Source organism: Triplophysa rosa, linkage group LG5 (genome assembly GCF_024868665.1).
Source record: "Triplophysa rosa linkage group LG5, Trosa_1v2, whole genome shotgun sequence".
In the NCBI taxonomy this organism is placed as follows: domain Eukaryota; kingdom Metazoa; phylum Chordata; class Actinopteri; order Cypriniformes; family Nemacheilidae; genus Triplophysa; species Triplophysa rosa.
The window spans coordinates 29,630,795-29,649,375 of record NC_079894.1 but is presented as its reverse complement, the minus strand read 5'-3'; the positions used below and the strand labels follow the sequence as shown (position 1 = coordinate 29,649,375).

The 18,581-nt window shown below is 44.4% G+C and overlaps 1 protein-coding gene across 3 annotated transcripts in view; it reads left to right on the top strand.

Annotated features, from left to right (window-relative positions):
• The window catches only part of cacna1eb (calcium channel, voltage-dependent, R type, alpha 1E subunit b), a 225,248-nt gene that overhangs the window by 60,809 nt on the left and 145,858 nt on the right, over positions 1–18,581 (top strand). For all 3 annotated transcript variants that reach the window (XM_057334281.1, XM_057334282.1, XM_057334280.1), the window contains 3 exons: positions 5,653–5,756; positions 5,864–6,022; positions 6,629–6,819. In XM_057334281.1, the coding sequence (XP_057190264.1) occupies positions 5,653–5,756; positions 5,864–6,022; positions 6,629–6,819 (454 nt within the window). The remainder of the gene's footprint in view (positions 1–5,652; positions 5,757–5,863; positions 6,023–6,628; positions 6,820–18,581) is intronic.

Sequence of the window (18,581 nt, the reverse complement as noted above, 5' to 3'; positions counted from 1 at the left end):
GAGTAACCTCTCCCCCTCCACACTGGGAATGTATGTAGCCGCTACGGCCGCTCATCATGACCCAAGTGCTGGGTAGCCTCTGGGACAGCACGGCCTGGTCATTAGGTTCCTAAGGGGCGCGAGAGGGTGACCACCTTTCCGCGCTCCGTACCCTCTTGCGACCTAGGTGGCGGGCCCCAAGAGGCCCCGCCCCCTTCGAGCCTCTCGGGATTGCTGCTCTTTCTCAGTCTTGATAAAGACGGTTTTCCGCATGGCGCTCACCTACAAGAGGGTAGGGGATCTGCAAGCACCCTCCGTGTCCACAGATTGCCTAGAACTCGGGGCCGGGATTCTCACGTTATCTTGAGACCCTGCCCCGGCTACGTGCCTAAAGTTCCCACCACTCTCCCGAGAGACCAGGTGGTGAACCTGCAGGTGCTCCCCACCGGGGAGGAAGACCCAACCTATCCGTGCTGTGTCCAGTACGCGCACGGCGCCTCTACTTGGACCACACGCAGAGCCCAGAAGCTCTGAGCAGCTCTTTGTCTGTTTCGGAGGTCAGCAGGAGGGCTGTCTCCAAACAGGGGCTGGCGCACTGGGATCGTGGATGCCCTCGTTGGGGCATACCAATCTCTTTTCCTGCCCGTTGGGGGTGAGGCTCACCCCTCGTGGCTGGCTCAGGGCGCCTCCCTGGCAGACATCTGCGGAGCTGTGGGTTGGGCTATGCCCAACAACTCCGTGAGGTTCTAATACCTACGCGCGGAACCGGTGTCAGTCCACATCCTGGCAAGGTGTGGGACCGGCAGCCGGTAGGGCATACGCCTGCGGATGCCCTTCCCCCTCCGGGGGGAGCAGTGGCGATCCCGCCTCACTTCTTTCCCCTCGGGTAAAGAACAGGCATTCCATCCATCACTAAGCACCCTTCCAGGGGACAGGCTGGGCAGAGCAGCCCTGCCCCTTTAGGCCGGGGAACAGTTGAGTTATCTCCCACATAGCTCTAACCGGACCTAGTGCTCCAGACGTGGTAACCCCCCCTCCGTGGGCTGTTCCGTCTGATGTATCCTCATGAATGGTTCCCACCTTGGCAACCCATGACCTCCCCAGGTGGACTCCCACCTTGCGGTTAACTCCTGCAGTCCGCACATTCTTCCCATGAGTTCTCCCCTGATGGTGAGACCATGTGGTGTCTCCACTAATTCCTCCCTACGGTAGGTAGTGGCCTCTGCAGCGTTTTTCCCCCCGGGGGGAATCATGCTTACCCAGTGGCCCGTACGGTGCCGGGCGGCTTCTCGCCATTTAGAGAATCAGGCCTCCGCCCGTGACGGCCGGCGTTAGGGGGCTTCCCAACTTTTTGTGGAAAGCTCTGGGTCCCCCTTCCTCTCCACTGGAAGGTCATAATTTCGCGCTAGCGTGTTCGTCTGACTCGCCCAGGCCAGTCAACGTCGCTCCGCAGAGATTGTGACGCGGCTCAGTGCTGTGGCGTTTTCCATAGGAACCCCATTCTGTCGGTTCGACACAACGTCGAGAGACCGACAGAAAGGGAACGTCTTGGTTACGGATGTAACCTCGGTTCCCTGATGGAGGGAACGAGACGTTGTGTCCCTCATGCCACAACACTGGCCGCCCACCCCAGCGGTCGGGGGAGGATGCTTTAGGCTCCTCAGACCAAAGGTGAATGAATGAGCACGCCGGCTTCCCTCTTATACCCAGACATCCGGGGAGGAGCCCGGCATGCAAATTTCATTCGCCAATTTTCATTGGCCTTTTCTAAATACTCAGAAGATGATAGGTTCTCAAGACAAACCCCATTCTGTCGGTTCGACACAACGTCTCGTTCCCTCCATCAGGGAACCGAGGTTACATCGGTAACCAAGACGTTCCCTGATGGAGGGAACGAGACGTTGTGTCCTACTTGCCACAACATGTGCTGCCCACTGCAACAGTCATGAGAGGTCTCAGGCTCCTCAGAACTAAGGTGAATGAATGAGGCACGCCGTCTCCCTTTTATACCCGGATATCGGGGGACGGAGTCTGGCATGCAAATTTCATTCGCCAATTTCATTCGCCTTTTCTAAGAAGTCGGAAGCGATTGGTTCTCAGGGACGAACCCCATCTGTCGGCTCGACACAACGTCGAGAGACCGACAGAAAGGGAACTGAGGTTACATCCGTAACCAAGACGATATGTTCTCTACTCCTTTGATGCCAGCTAGAACAGATGCTGTTTTGTGCTTGTACTGCTCACTGGCTGACAAAACTCCAAACACCAGTTTTTTGAAGCTGTGTATACCATTATGGACAGCAAAGGTTGTGGTGTCTCTTGATTCTGGGGTCAACTCGAGCTGGTGAAATCCCTATTTTAGGTCAAGTTTGCTGAATACGATTGACCCATTCATTCCTTGCAACAGTTCATCGACTGTGGGAATGGGAAATTATTGCAGTGTTTGCTGTCTCATGTCCAAAAACATCCTTATTTCTCAATTTGCTTTGGGCACAATGACAACGGGGTTTACCCAAGGGGTTGCTCCATTGACTTTCTCCATGATGTCCATGTGAGGCAGCTCATAATTTTTTTTCTCAACAGCCTCTCTTAGGTGGAATGGAACACGTTTAAGGGGCTGTGCAACTGGTGTCACTTTGCTGTCTATATGCAGGCTGATTTGTTTTGTGTTCAGTTTGCCTACTCCACAGAACAACTTGGGGTACTGATGTCGGATCATGGACTTCACATCACTGACCACTGCAACATTAGCACCGATCCTAAGCACTCCTAGTTTAACTTCTGTGGCTTTTCCGAGCAGTGACCCTCCTCGTCTGCAAATAACTGTGAACTCAGCTTTTATACTGCGTTTTCCGAATCCAACGTCACAACAGAAAACTCCTTTCACTGGCAGGGATTCACTTGATTTGGTCTGTTTTGACCGAGCTACACTTGGTTTTCCTTTCTGTCAACATTTCCCACATTCTTTCATCCACTATGTTGCTTGTTGCACCAGAGTCAATTAACATTCATTCATCAACTGAGAATGTTATTTTGTCCATGTTGCTCTTTTCACTGACAGCAAAGTCAAACTCCTGATTTTCCTCATCTGACTCTTTTTACTATGTGTCTTGATCATTCCTTTGTTTTACACATCTTTGCAAAATGATCTCTTCCATTGCACTTTCTGCATAATTTTCCATGTGCGGGACATTTGTAGTCTGTTGACCCTCCTGTATCAGGGTGTCAGGATTGTGTGCACAGGAAGAGAACCCACATGCAGGCAGCGGTTAAGGGGTTAAAGAAATACTAATTTATTAAACACAAAACAAAGACCCACGATGGGGGTAAAACAAGAAAACAGGATAATACAAACTCAACAGAACATAGATTAACTGAAACTGGACTAAACTAGAACACACTTGACATTAACTATAACCAAACTGTCACAATAGGGTAGGGGAAGAACCCAGATACAGGCAGCAGTAACGGGGTAACACAAAATATTTATTAAAAGGTAAAACAAAAACCCACGAGGGGGGGAACAAACACTATAACAAAAAGACTTCTCAAAGGGTAAACAAAAACTTCCCACTAGGGGGCAAAACAGGAACTTAAGCAAAAATAAACCAAACTAGGCAGGGATGAGGCAAGGCAGGAACGGTTAAACACGAACACGGTACAATGAATCACTGAACATAGAACAACGTACGAGCAACAATGAACAGTGAACCGACACGGGACAGAAAGAACAGAGGCTTTAAATAGGGGAACACTAACGAGGGATGATTATACAGGGAGGGTGATGGGCAGGTGACAGGGATCAAACACCAAGGGGAAGCTAACGAGGGAACGAGAGGGCAGGGCTACGAGACGAGACTGGAGAGAATGCATATACACGGTGTACAAGTAAACAAGCTAAAGAACGAGCACAGGACAGCAGACACAAGGGCATTAAATAGGGAGACTAACAAAGGATAACTAACAATGGGCAGGTGTGGGTAATGAGACACAGGTGGGAAGCTAAATGAGAGAACGAGAGGGGTGGGGCCAAAGACGAGACAGGAGAGAACGCATGTTATGCCGTGACCGACAATAATATGTTTCTCTCCACACAAAACATGATGTTCTGTCATGATCCTGCCACCAGACCAAGAAAGACATGACATGAAGAGGCAGAACCATGACACAGGGAGTGTGGAGAAAATATCCTGCACGTCTGTGTTGAATCAGGTGTATCATTAATCAGAATCCACCCCTTCCCGTTGGCAAAGAGTTCAAAAGCATTTAACCATCTTGTCCACCTAAAGTGGCTGGATCGCTGTAACAGTCAAACTTTGGAACGGAGCTGTCCATCTTTAACGCGCGCTGCCTATCTCAGCTAAACTGGCAGGTTATTTCGGATTAAACCACACAGACCCCCGATTGAATGTCTCATCTCTCTTTACTGCTTTCTTTGCGTGCGTGATGACATCCGCAACGTTATCTCAATACACAACAAAATGAACAAAACCAACATTTCATGATGCGCCTCTGTTTTACTGTTGCTAACTTCGGCTGACGCTGGACAGTATTTACCGTTAGTTCTTAAAGCGATAAGTGGGTACGGTTTAATGATAATTAAAATATGACATGATAAAACTAACTAACCGGTAAACGTCACATCCCTATTTTTTCACTGTTATACATATTTCACCGCTGTGTTTCATTTGCTGTGCTGGGAACAACTGAAGTCAGTTACATTACTTTATATGGGGCTATTTATTGTCACTTTCATTGTGGCTCATCTTTACTGACAGTCATTATGTAGCAGTTTACACTAAAAGTAAGGTGTCTGGAAAGAGTTTGGTAGTGATATCTATGATCCACGTGGTTGCCTAATGAATCCAGTGTTTTCCACTGGCTAGGTAGTGTTTGAGTTTCAAAGGTGACATATTTAACAGTCTTGAACCTAATGTACAGGGGAATGCAGATCTAATGAGGCACCAACAGGTTGCTCACAATCTGGAACATGCAGATGACGCCCTGAATTTTTTTTTGGAAGTTTCTGTTTTTGTATCTTGTAGCATAGGACCAAGAACTCAGAATGTGGTTCCTAGGCCTTGTGACAAGGGGGTGCTCATTCAACATTTTCAATTTTTATCTTGGTCCAATGAATTGTTGTGATCTAGAGTATAATTTTATGCCTTTCAGGTGAGAATATTGCAATTTGGTGCCATTCCTTTCTAATGTTGTGATTGTCTGAAGTAAGAGGTGGCAAACTATCAAAAATGATCTCAATTATATGAGGAGATGACAACCTTTGCATTTCTTTGAGTGGAAAAACTTCAAATATTTAACAACACGGTATCTGAGAGTCAGTCACTCTTGCATGATTAGGTAATGCCAAAAAATATCTCAGGCTATCCGTTTCAAGGTACATCAACAAATACGAAAAAAAGCAAAGTGAACTTTTGCACTTACTAGAGGCATGATCCAAGAGGCACTTAACAATGCTCACCCAAAGTGCTGTCAGTTCGCCGAAATTTTGACGTTTTCTTATTAAACACATTGTTATCACTTGGTGAAAAATCCCCTTAACGCTACGAGAGAGGAAGTGACCTATCTGGCTGAGATTCTGTGTCATCGTCCTGTGTGCATCTACCATATTGTGTTATTTTCTTTTTCTGTGCATGTGTTTGTTACTGTCTGCAGGATTCTGGCAACAGCTGGATCTCATATGAATATTCCAGTGGATTTGAGAACGCTAAGGGCTGTGCGTGTGCTAAGACCGCTTAAACTAGTTTCGGGTATTCCCAGTAAGTAACCAATCGCATTCCCTGAGCAAAGCATTAAAGGTTCAATGTGCAGCCACTTACATGCAAAAGTAGTTTCTACGGTATTAATCCATTTGATATCTCTTCAGGTTTACAGATAGTTCTCAAGTCTATTATGAAAGCCATGGTGCCGCTGCTACAGATTGGTCTTCTTCTCTTCTTCGCCATTCTGATGTTTGCGATCATCGGCCTGGAGTTTTATAGTGGGAAACTACATCACACTTGTGTCTCCTTACCAGATATCCTTGGTAGGGAACATTCACGTGTTCTTTTAATCAGATTTAACAGGCACTGTACATATGAAGGCAGTAAAAGCAATCCAGTTGTAAAATATGTGAATGTGGAACATATCTGTGTTAAGAATTTCGCTGATAATGGGTTAAAAGGACACTTTGGCAAAGAATGAATAGTATGTCATGAATTCGTTCCACAACCGTAAGACCTCCATTCATCATAGGAGCAGAAATAAAGATGCCAGAGCTTTCTGACTTCCCCATAGACAGTCACATTTATTCATTTGCATTAATCTACAATTTGTATTATGCAGCTCATGCTTTTAAGAATTTACAATAAACATATTATTGCAATACCCATTGCAGATCAAATAAATAAACAAACAATGCTTTCTATTTAAGTTTGTTTATTTGGCCAATACATTACACTTACAATATGAGTGTAGGGAAGCAGAATATATACTGTATATACATATACAGTATATTATAAATTGGTACGTCCCTTATGAAATATTACTGAAGCGTACCACTGTATACAATCTGTATTTTAGTTGCGTAACATCTATACTCATTATATGGTGTACACATCGTTTAATATTTCTTGCACCCTGTTTGTTTTAGATAATGAGACAGTGGACTCATCCGAGGTTGAGTTTGCGTGTGGAGTGAGGCGGTGTCCGGATAAATACAACTGTAGTGGCACATGGATTGGGCCCAATGATGGCATCACTCAGTTTGATAACATCCTGTTTGCTGTTCTCACAGTATTTCAGTGTATCACCATGGAGGGATGGACTGCTGTCCTGTACAATGTGAGTTATTATTATTATTTACTTTAAAACAATCCGTTCCAGTCCATAGCTGCCCAGAGGCCCTGTCCTAATGGCACTCTAAAGCTAACATAAGCTATTAGGGCTAGTACACAAACGTGTGTCTTGCCCACACATTATTGTATTATAATGTGACTGAAGCGATATATGTATAATAAGGGCAATTCCAGCGTTATGGACGTGACATTTTGCGTGGACGTGACATAAAAATGCTCAGAGAATGAATTTGTTACGATTATATTGAACCATCTGTTTATATTTTACTGAACCCTTGTTGATAGAGTCTAAACATCAAAAAATGTCACTCTATGAAAAAAATGTATATTTAAGAAAAGGGAAATAAACATGCGTTATGGATGTGACAAAAAAAGGACGCGGTTTTTGGGAGACAATAAACTTTGTAGGATTTCTATAAAATAAAATGCACAATCCTGAAGCAATAATACCCAATGAATGGAGAAGGGATGCCTCTTTATAGCACATAAAATAGTTACTTTATATTCATTTTCATGTGTCCATTTATGAGGAATATGTAGCGTTATGGATGTGACAATCCTGAAAATGGCACTTACCTGACTATGAAAAATCATGCACTAAAAATAAAACAAATGCTTTACAAATTTGAAGAGAGATCTCACATGGGTATATGAACCACCAAATGTTAAAATCTGTACTGTTAACATAGTAAAAACCGCTGGTAAAAACTTAATTTTTTCGTGGTAAGGTTGACATTTTCACGGAATTGCCCATATGTGTAAGTGATATATCATCATTGTTGGGTGATTTGTAAAGTAGAGGTTAAGCTAGTAAGATTAGGTCTGTCAGTCTCTGGTATCTTCAGGAAAATAAGATTTGAACATGGGAACAAAACAAACTAATATTAGCATGCAAGCCATTCACATACAGTTGGGGACAAACATATTAGCCTCCTTGGAAATATGAGTAAAGAATGCTGTGAAAACAAATCTGCATTGTTTCTCCTTTGGATTTTTTTGAATTTTTTAAGTAAAAGATCAAATGTTTTACTGACGTAAAACAACTGAAAGTGTGTTGGGGATCACATTGTAAAATAAATGTTTTTCTCTAATACACACTGGCCACAATTATTAGCCCCCCTTCAAACAGAAAAACTGCTCTGAGTCTTCTCTTATAATGTCTGATGAGGTTGAAGAATTTCTCCAGATCCTTCAAATGTTGGTGCTCCCTGTTCTTCAGTCTATCCCACTCATTCTCTATAGGGTTCAGATCAGGGGACTGGGATGACTGTGGCAGGATCTTGATTTAGTCATTCTGTGTTGATTTTGAAGTTTGTTTTGAACCAATGTGCTGATGGAAGACCTACCACCCATCATAAGATTTCTAGCAGAGCAAGTCAGGTTCAGATTTTTTTTATCTTTTGGTATTTAATATCATCCATGATGCCATGTATCTCAACAAGATATCCAGAGCCTCTGGTATAAAAGTAGATCCACAACAATGAATATCTGGCGGTATATTTAACTGTGGATCAGTCTTTTATCCCTGTGTGTACCACATTTTTTTTTGCTGCACATCAGAACTATTGTTACGGGATACACACGGGAGGAGGACAACAGGTAGGTTTGCACACACACAGTTTATTCCAGGTAGACAATCACAAGCAAGCTTCCATGGGAAACAAGCACTGGGAAGTAATCCACAATTATGTTATACATCCACAGGATAAACATCCACAGTGTCACACCTCGTTTGTTTTAAAGCCGTACTCTGAGGGGTTCAACAGATGTTTTACATGTACTGATTAAAGGATTCTTCACAGAACAGATAATCTTTAATCCTTGTATCATTCATTCATTAGTTTATTATGATTTAAAATTGAAATTCAAAAAATGAGAAAAACACGAAACAGCTGACGAAAACATGAATCATGCCGCAATCTTCTCAAACTCTTCTAAACTCTTCAAAACACTAGGGTCATGATTATTATTAGTCATTAACTATGTTTTTGTTGTATTGTTTTATGTGCAAGGCTAGTTGAAGCAGGCTACACAAATCACTTTTCTTACGGTCGGTGAATATAGGCTAAACTACAATGACAGAGAATTGGGAGAAAATAAATACATGTTTGAAATAAATGAATAAAATGTCATGACAGGATTTTAAATAACACACTTTTAGTCAATGATTGGGAGGCTTGGATACTTTATTGAATATATCATGATCATACGTAATAAATCATTATTCATGATGATGTACCCATCTTAGTTAATGTTTGAATTAGGATGTTGTTCTTTCATGAAGTCATGAATGGAAGACTTTGAACAGGTTACGTCCTGATAATTCATGAGGTATTAATGCGTCAAGTAATGTTTAGTCCATGCATGAATGTATGCCTGAATTCATGATCATTCATGTACCCTTACCGTAAAGTGTTATGTCATGAAATATGTGGTGGAGAACCCAAATGCAGGCAGGCAGTGATTAAGGGGTTAACACAAAAGACTTTATTTTAACAAACACAAAACAAGGACCCGCGATGGGGTAAAACAGCAACAAGAAATAATAAACAAGCACAGATCGATGACTGACTAAACACTAGACTGAATAAACACTTGACAAACTAAACTAAACTAAACACTTACTAAGACGATGACACAGCTACAACAGGAACAGGAACAGAAACAGAAACAGGCAATAATGCTAACGCTGGACGAGAACAAAACAACTGAAGACAGCACATAGCACACGCAATGACCGACACAGGACAATGAAACATGAGGGTATTATATAGGGAAGACAGACAAAGGATAACGACACGGGGCAGGTGTGGGTAATTAAACACTCAGGGAAAGATAACGAGGAAACGAGATGGCGGGAACAGTGACGAGACACTGGAGAGAACGTATATTATTGTCAAAAGGACAACAGTATGTTTCTCTCCACACATAACCAAAGACTTTGTCATGGCTCTGCTACAGGACCAAGAAAAACATGACTAAATGAAGCAGAGCCATGACAGTGTTACCAATAAACCTATGCAACTCGTGCCATAGATATTTCAAGCATACAATATATACAAACCAAAATGGCAAGGCTAGGTACTACAATTGCGTTGCAGTCCTGTGTGCGAGCGTGCAGCCGCTGGAGCCGCACACAAGGCAGTTGTCATGGACGTCAGGAAATAGAACCCAAGAGCAGGCGGCAGGTCCAAAACTCAAAACTTTATTTACAAAACAAAAGACCCATGATGGGGTAAACGAGAACTGAACAAAGATGAGCTTGAAAACAAATACTTCCCACGAGGGGGAAAAAAACAGGAGAAAACAGGATAAACAAAACTAGACACTTTTCAGGAACTTCGACAAGAGTAGGAGTACATGAATTTGGACATGAGGTAAGTATGGTCAAACTAAGCAAGGCAAAGTAACCAAACAAAGCAAAACAAAACTGCACAGGACAGCAAACACAAGAGCATTAAATAGGGGAACGAACAAGGGGAAATTAACAATAGGCAGGTGTGGGGAAGCTAAACAAGGAAACGAGCAGAGGTGGGTAGAGTAGCCAAAATCTTTACTCAAGTAAAAGTACAAGTAACTTGAGAAATTGTTACTCAAGTAAAAGTAAAAGTCACTATGTTAAAATTTACTTGAGTAAAAGTAAAAAAGTATGCAATGAAAAAACTACTCAAGTAGCTAGTTACTTAGTTACTTTGTATCTGATTATATAGGCCTACTACATAAAATTAATATTAACGCCAATATTTTAATATTACATTTTAATCAATATTTTTAATTATCATAAGCAGATATCTTTGCAATATACTAGAGAGACTAAAGAATAGACAAACACAGAAGAGACAAGCATTTCTGTAAATTTCATCTAGTCCTGATGTCAATGTAGTTTACACAACTTATTTAGAATAATAGACCATGTCAAACTAAAGCATGAACTAAACTCAGAGCATTTCCTAAGATGATCTAGAACATCTGCAGTGCTCTCTTAAATGAAATACACATTTTTGAACAAAGCTCATGTTTTCTCGTGTTGTGTCACGTGTGTGTTGTGAAACGCTCTTACTTGTAAACAAACAGTAAACAGTGAACCACACGCCCATCAACAAGTTTTCTTCCTTCTGTTCTTCAAATGTATATTTCTGCAAGCCCACGTCTCTGTGTCTGACAGGTAACGCGCATGTTGCTGTGTCTGACGAACAGGTCGCGCGGGTGCGCGCATATGGCGGGCATTTATCATTGCTGGCAAACAATATGACACATTTGCAGTTTTGATTGTATAGATATAGATTAATATCCACTTCATCCAACGCTCTTTGTGTTCTGCGTGTTCTTAAGTTTCGCGCTACGAGGAGTGAGTAATCCTGCTTCAGATGATTCAGATCGTGCTGCGAACTGAACAAATCATTTGAACTGATTCATTAGCCTATTCAATGGTTTTGCCCATTGTTCAATTAATGCTTTCAAAAGAATCGACTCAAAAGAATGATCACTCGGGAATGCCCGTAAAAGAGACGACACCTTGAAATAAACAACGCGTTTTAAAAAGCATATTTTAAAATGAAGGAACAAGGAACGTCACGCAATGTAAGTTATGTAACGAAGTAAAAGTACAGATTTTCTATTAGAAATTTACTCAAGTAAGAGTAAAAGTCACACTTTTAATTTTACTTAAAAAGTACATATTTTCCAAAATGTTACTCAAGTAAATGTAACGAAGTAAATGTAGCGCGTTACTACCCACCTCTGCATATATGAGCGTTGAACATTGCACATGTCAAACCCATGAAAGAAAGTTCACTTCAAGTAAAATGCGTCATAAGATTCTTGTATAACTATATGACTTCTTCTCAACACAAATAAGATATTTGAAAAGTAACAACCTTGCCTAGACTTCAGATGTCATACTTAGTTAAAGCGCTTTTTTACAATTTTCATTGTTACAAAGCAGCTGTACATGAGACATATTGACTATAAGCAAAACATTTAAAGTTGAACCTGAAAAACAAGAAAAAGGTTGAAAACACAGAAGACAGACATACCCACATACAAAACACTCCACACACACAAAGCACACAACAACACACAGACACAACACACACACACGGACGCGCAACACACAACAACACCACACACACACACACACACACACACACACAGACACACACACACACACACACACACACGTACGTACACAGACAAGTACGCACACACACACACGCTCAGTGAGAGCACACATTTAGGATAAAGGAGAGAGAAGCACAGGTCAAATATAACAGATAATAAATTCCTATATGCAATATTAATTAAGTAAAACTTTAAGATTCTAAAGCAGCCCCCCCGGTCAGGCAGATAGTGCAAAAACAGTATGCAAACGGTGGCGAGGAACCCAAAACTCTAATCGAGAAAAAAAACCTCAGGAGAACCCAGGCCCAACCAGGGGATTCCAGTTCCCCTCTGGCAAAAGCTGCTGCCTCTGCACAAGCTCCAGAGAACTTGCACAACAAGGCTAAATAAAATAAATAAACTTAATAATAAAATAAATTATAGTTTAAGATTATCATTAATAATCTAATAGCATTTGAAGTTTTGTGGTGAAGACATGTCAAGAGACCGCGTCCTTCTTTATCCAGCTCTATCATCTCAGCTCTTGTCAGGTCCCCACTTCCCATTCTCCGCTCTACCATCAGGTCAGGCCATGAACTGCATCCTGCTCGCTGTGGTAACCTTGGAACAATGAGACAAGACTGGCTGAGAGTAGAGTACTGTTCTGCACTCTTTGATGCAACAAGTACATCAGTTGTGTTTTTGGTTCCGGTTGATCTAACTAATGCAGCCTAAACCCTCAGAGGATTTATATTATGGAAGAGTAGTGTATGCAAGATTAAAAAGATGCGTCTTTAGTCTAGATTTAAACTGACAGAGTGTGTCTGCCTCCCGGACAGTGCAGGGAAGACTATTCCAAAGTTTAGGCGCTAGATAGGAAAAGGATCTACCACCTGCACTTGATTTTGAAATTCTAGGTATTACCAACTGACAGGACGCCTGAGAGCGTAATGCACGTGAAGGACTGTAATACAAAAGGAGTTCATTCAAGTACTGAGGAGCTAAACCATGTAGGGCTTTATAGGTAATAAGCAAGATTTTAAAGTTAACGCGATGCTTTATAGGTAACCAGTGCAAGGTTGACAGAACCGGGCTAATATGTTCATACTTTTTTGTACGTGTAAGAACTCGAGCTGCCGCGTTTTGGACCAATTGGAGTTTTTGTAATAAGCCTGCAGGGCAACCACCTAACAGTGCATTACAGTAGTCTAGTCTTGATGTCATGAATGCATGAATTAACTTCTCTGCATCTGACATTGACAGCATATGACGTAGTTTAGATATATTCTTAAAATGGAAAAACGCAATTTTACAGGTGTTGGCGACGTGGCTCTCAAATGACAGATTACTATCGAATAGAACGCCAAGATTCTTTGCTGACGACGAGGGTTTTATGGAACATCCGTCAATAGTTAAACAGTATTCTTGGTTGTTACTTATAGCAGTTTTCGGTCCAATAAGTAACACTTCCGTTTTGTCCGAGTTCAGTAATAAAAAGTTGTTAATCATCCAGTTTTTTTTTTTCTGACAAGACCAGAAAAGCATGACAAGGTGAGGCAGGATCATGACAGCAGCACATCCTTTTGATGTATCAATTAGAATCAATTTTAATGAAACACAAGACCTACACTATAAACCTCATATGTGTTTTAATATTTCTGTTGTGCTCTGGTTTTCAGGCAGTCATCTAATAGAAGTTTTTGTGTGAACATTAATGTAGGCATTTGCCAAAGGCAATGCATTATTATTTCCTAAAAAAATCGTCATTTTTTTAAACTTACTGGGTGACCAAGCCATGAGAGCCCTAAAACTCTGCCATATACCCAATTGATGCGAGGCGTAAGAGAATATATGTGTACACAGTAGAAAGCCATGTCTAGGCAGGCTATAGGCTCGGCCCCGTTACGGTTTGTGTCGAAGCATTTGTTAGTCTGGGTGTTTGTTGGGAAATAAATTGAATTTAGTTGCATTAAACGCATTAAGAATCCGAACAACTGCAGCAGAGGAGGACTATTATTCTACCGCGCCGAACTGAAGAAGAGCTAAAGGCGGCACGGTTTGATCTTCAGCTGACCAATCAGAAGAATGGGGAGTTTCATTCTCGCCCACATGTAGAGATCCAATATTCAAGCTGTTTATTCATTTTTCAGTGCATACATACAACTGAAAAGAAAAAAAACTATGTATAAACCATAAATCGAATCAAATGCACTTTGTCCCTTAGATAAGTCAATGGATGGTAATAAACTTATCGTTCAATGTGCAGTTTTTATGATGAATTGAAGCAAGAAGAGTGATGAGGGATGAGATGAGTTTTAATCCACAAAACTATTTGAGTGCGATACAATGATAGTAGTCCTATAATCCACAGCATAAAAGAGAGAGTGTAGTCACTGTCGTTCGGTGGGCCGTTGTCCTCACACTGAGTTGGATTAGTTTTGCTACCTCGTAGCCAATATTCCCATATACAGAGGATGATTTGGAATGAATCCAGTCAGTAGCATCACGATCAACAAACCCTATCCTTAAAGTAATTAAATAAATAAAGTAGTAAAATCCTTTCTTAAAAGAAAGTAAATGGCTGACATTAGTAACCTCGTTTTACAAACATCTTGACAAGTAATTAAGTAAAACCATACTCAGTATTGAGCAGCAACTTAAGGAGTTCTCAACAAAGGATTTTAGATGAGCAAGTAGGTAGCGCAAGCTCAACCATTGCGTTTCCCTCTACCAAACAAAACGTCTCGGTTACGACTGTAACCTCCATTCCCTGATGGAGGGAGCGAGACGTTGTGTTGAGAACCTATCATCTCCGAGAGGAATTTTAAAATGCTAACGGGCTTGGCGAATGGCACACTCACGCCAGTCCCCGCCCGTGCATACGGGTATAAAAGGGAGATGGCAGCGGCCATTCACTCATCTTTTGGGCTGAGGAACCTGAGAGGCATCTCCCGGTTGCTGCATGGGTCGGCGAAACGCTGTGGAATGAAGACACAACGTCTCATTCCCTCCATCAGGGAACGGAAGTTACAGTCGGAACCAAGACGTTCCCCTTCAGTCGGTCTCTCGACGTTGTGTTCAGAGACAAACTGGGGACCTATCTTTACACGCCATGACGCTGAGCCATATCACGACCTCCAGCGGCGCGACACTGACTAGACTAGCGAGTCACAAGTGAGCGCTACTGCGAGATGTAATCTTCCAGTGGGATCAGTACTGAGTAGCATACCCTGAGAGGCTCGTACCGACGGCCATCACCGACGGTGGCGTTCGACTCTATTAGCGAGAAGCCTACCTGGTGCCGTAAGAACACTGGGGAAACATTGCTCTCCGCTTGAAGAATGTGTTACGGAGGCCACATCCTACCACAAGAGGAGGTTACATGTGGAGACACCAACATGGTCTCACCAGTGGGGAGAACAACATGCGAGAAAATTGCTCCACCCAGGTGGAGTAACCACCAGAGGGGAGGTCACAGGTTCACTGACAGGGGAAACAAGAGTGAGGAATTCATCATACGGGACGACCCTGCAGGGGAGTCACTACGTATGGGGTAACAGTCCGAGTATAGGGGTCCACCTGAGCAGGGCTGACTCTACCAATACCGTTCTGCCCAGTCTATAACCCTAATTGCCAATGCTTAGTGATGGATGGAATGCCTGTACTTCACCCTAAGGGGGGAAGTAGGGAGGCTGAAATAGCGCGCTAGACTCGCCTGGAGAGGGCAGAATGCGCTTTCGCTGGCGTACGCCCAATCCAGTTGTCGACCTTACATGCCGGCAGCGTGTAAGACACGGGCTGACACTGGTTCCACGCAGAGGTACTGGGCATAGCCCAACCCGCAGCACTACATATGTCTGCCAGAGAGGCGCCCTGAGCCAGTGCCCACGAGGAGCCATACCCCGAGTGGGCTCTCACTGCAAGTGGGCACAGGTGATCTCGGGACCGGTATGCCAATGTAATGGCATCCACGATCCAGTGCGCCAATCTCAGTTTGGAGATCTCCCCTGGTGCTGTCCCCCAAAACAGACAAAGAGCTGCTCAGAGCTTTTAAGGCTCTGCGTGCGGTCCAAATAGAGGCGCTGTGCACGTAGGTTGGGTCTTCCTCCCCAGAGGGGAGCGCCTGCAGGTTCACCACCTGGTCCAGAAAGGGAGTGGTGGAAACCTTGGGCACGTAACCTGGCCAGGGTCTCAGGATAACGTGAGAACTACCGGGCCCAAATTCTAGGCACCCATGGGACACGGAGAATGCTCGGAGGTCCCCCACCCTCTTGATAGAAGCGAGCACCATCAAGAGTGCTGTCTTCATCGTTAGATGAGGGAGACTGGCGTCTCTGAGGGGCTCGAAAGGGGCAGTACAAAGGCCCTGTAAGACCACATTAAGGTCCCAAGAGGGTACGGAGCGCGGTCGTGGTGGATTCACCCTTATCACGCCCCTAAGCAACCTGGTGACCAGGTCATGTTGGCCGAGAGACTTACCCTCCACAAAATCGTGATGAGCGGCAATAGCGGCAAAGATAGGTGGTCAGGTCGCGGCGTGGCAGGATCTGCTTGATCGCCTCAGTCTGCTTCTGCACCGCGGAGAATTGTTGTGACACATCCTCCATGGTGTCACCAAACAGCCCAGCTTGCGAGATGAGAGCATCCAGAAGGCGGGCCTTCTGGGTGTCGCCCATTTGTGCAAGATTGAAATTGAGACCTGAAGGACCTGAAGGACCGCCATAGCGTGGAGGGTGGAAGCGGCCTTTCCTGCAGCGTTGTAAGCCTTCGACACGACTGTTGAAGAAAGCTTACAAGCCTTGGACGGAAGTCTAGGCCGACCCCTCCAGGTGGCAGCTGTCTGCGGGCACAGGTGCACCGCGACTGCAGGCTCCACCTGGGGTATGTCGACATAGCCTTTGGCCGCCCCACCATCCAGGGAAGTAACACCTCCCGAGCCTGCTAGCGGGAACGCGCCGAGAACGGTGCATTCCAGGACTTAGTGAGCTCCTCATTCACTTCCGGGAAGAATGGCACTGGGACGGTGCGTGGCTTTTGACCACGCTCCGACCCCAGAAACCATGAATCCATCGTGGCTGCCTGGGCAAGCATGGCTGACATCTCAGCATCGGTCTCATCTTGAGCTTGGCGGGAACTCGGAGAGGTCTTCAACATCTGATGCCAAGAGGTAGCTGTCTGATGCTATGACAGAGAGTTCGTCCTCATCCCTCTGTCGAGTCTGCCCGCTATGGGATGGTCCACCGCTGCACATCGGGGACGAGCCAGGTGAGCGTGCTGGAGTATGGGTGGTCCGCGAAGCCGAAGCTGATGTAGCGACATCCATAGGTACCCCCAAATCACCCCCGCTGCTCACCGAAGCGGCAGTCGAACTCGCCTGGGAAGCAGACAGGGTGGCAGCAGCGCTCACAAAGAACGTGCCAGCCATAACCGCAACACCTTGATCGCCATGTTTTCACACACCGAACATGCCGGATCAACAAATCCTGCCTCAGCATGCTTGACCACCAAGCATGTGACGCACGAGTCATGCCCGTCTGACTCAGGGATGAGTCTGTCACACCCAAGGACACAGCTGCGAGACATGCTCGCAACTGCGAGAAATTTGCTTTTTTAAGTCTGTAGCTCGCTGCCGAGACTAGGGGAAGTCCGCTCTCAGGAGGGAGAAGTCCGCTGCTCTGCATCGTAAATCCAGCAGTCGACGAATCGAAGAGTCTTGACTTGTAATGCTTGACATAAGCCATGCAGGTTCTGAAGAACAAAGGATGAGTGAATGGCCGCCGCCATCTCCCTTTTATACCGGTATGTGCGGGGACTGGCGTACGTGTGCCATTCACCAAGACCATTGGGGTTTTAAAATTCCTCTCGGAGATGATAGGTTCTCAAGACCAAACTCCAGTCTGTCTCCGACTGAAGGGGAACTATCTTGCTCTCACAGAGTAAGGCGTGAGGTGTGCATATAAAGAGGCCATGTAATGAGTCTGTTACAGTACCCAAATCCCCCCCCCCCCCACACACACAGGACGACGAGGACGGCCGCGGAGTCGAGGGGCAGGACAGATGGGGTGGCTAGCATGAAGTAGATCAGGTTCGAGAATTTCACAGCAGGCCACCCACGAGCGTGCTTCTGGGCCATACCCCTCCCAGTCTACAGGCGGTTTCACATTAGCACTTTTGGTGCGCACCCGGATTCAATTATGTCAGAGTTCGGTTCGTTTGGGTGATGTGAACGCTGTCTTCCGAACAGCGTGAAATGTGTGCTTGTGTGTGTGTTTCACTCACTTTTATGACGAGCGTGACTGACGTGCTCCAAGCAGAGAACTGTAGCCTATAGGCTATCTCATTTTCTGTTCGCCTTCAGCGTTCTTAAGAGCATTTGCAGTACATTCACAGATGAAAGTGCCGCCACTGTAATCAATCTGGGGAATGCATTTTCATTTTAATTTTGCAACTTAAAATGTTAAAACATATTGTGGCAAGGGGGGCGTGGTCTAGCGAGGTATGCAACGGGAGAGAGAGCCGGGAGACGAGCGGTGAGTAAATGGGACACGTGCAAACGATCAACACCTGTATCTAATTCCAGTAAGGACTCGGAGAGAGCGGATAAAAAGAGGAAAAGCCGCATACACAAGAGAGAGACACACGGACAGA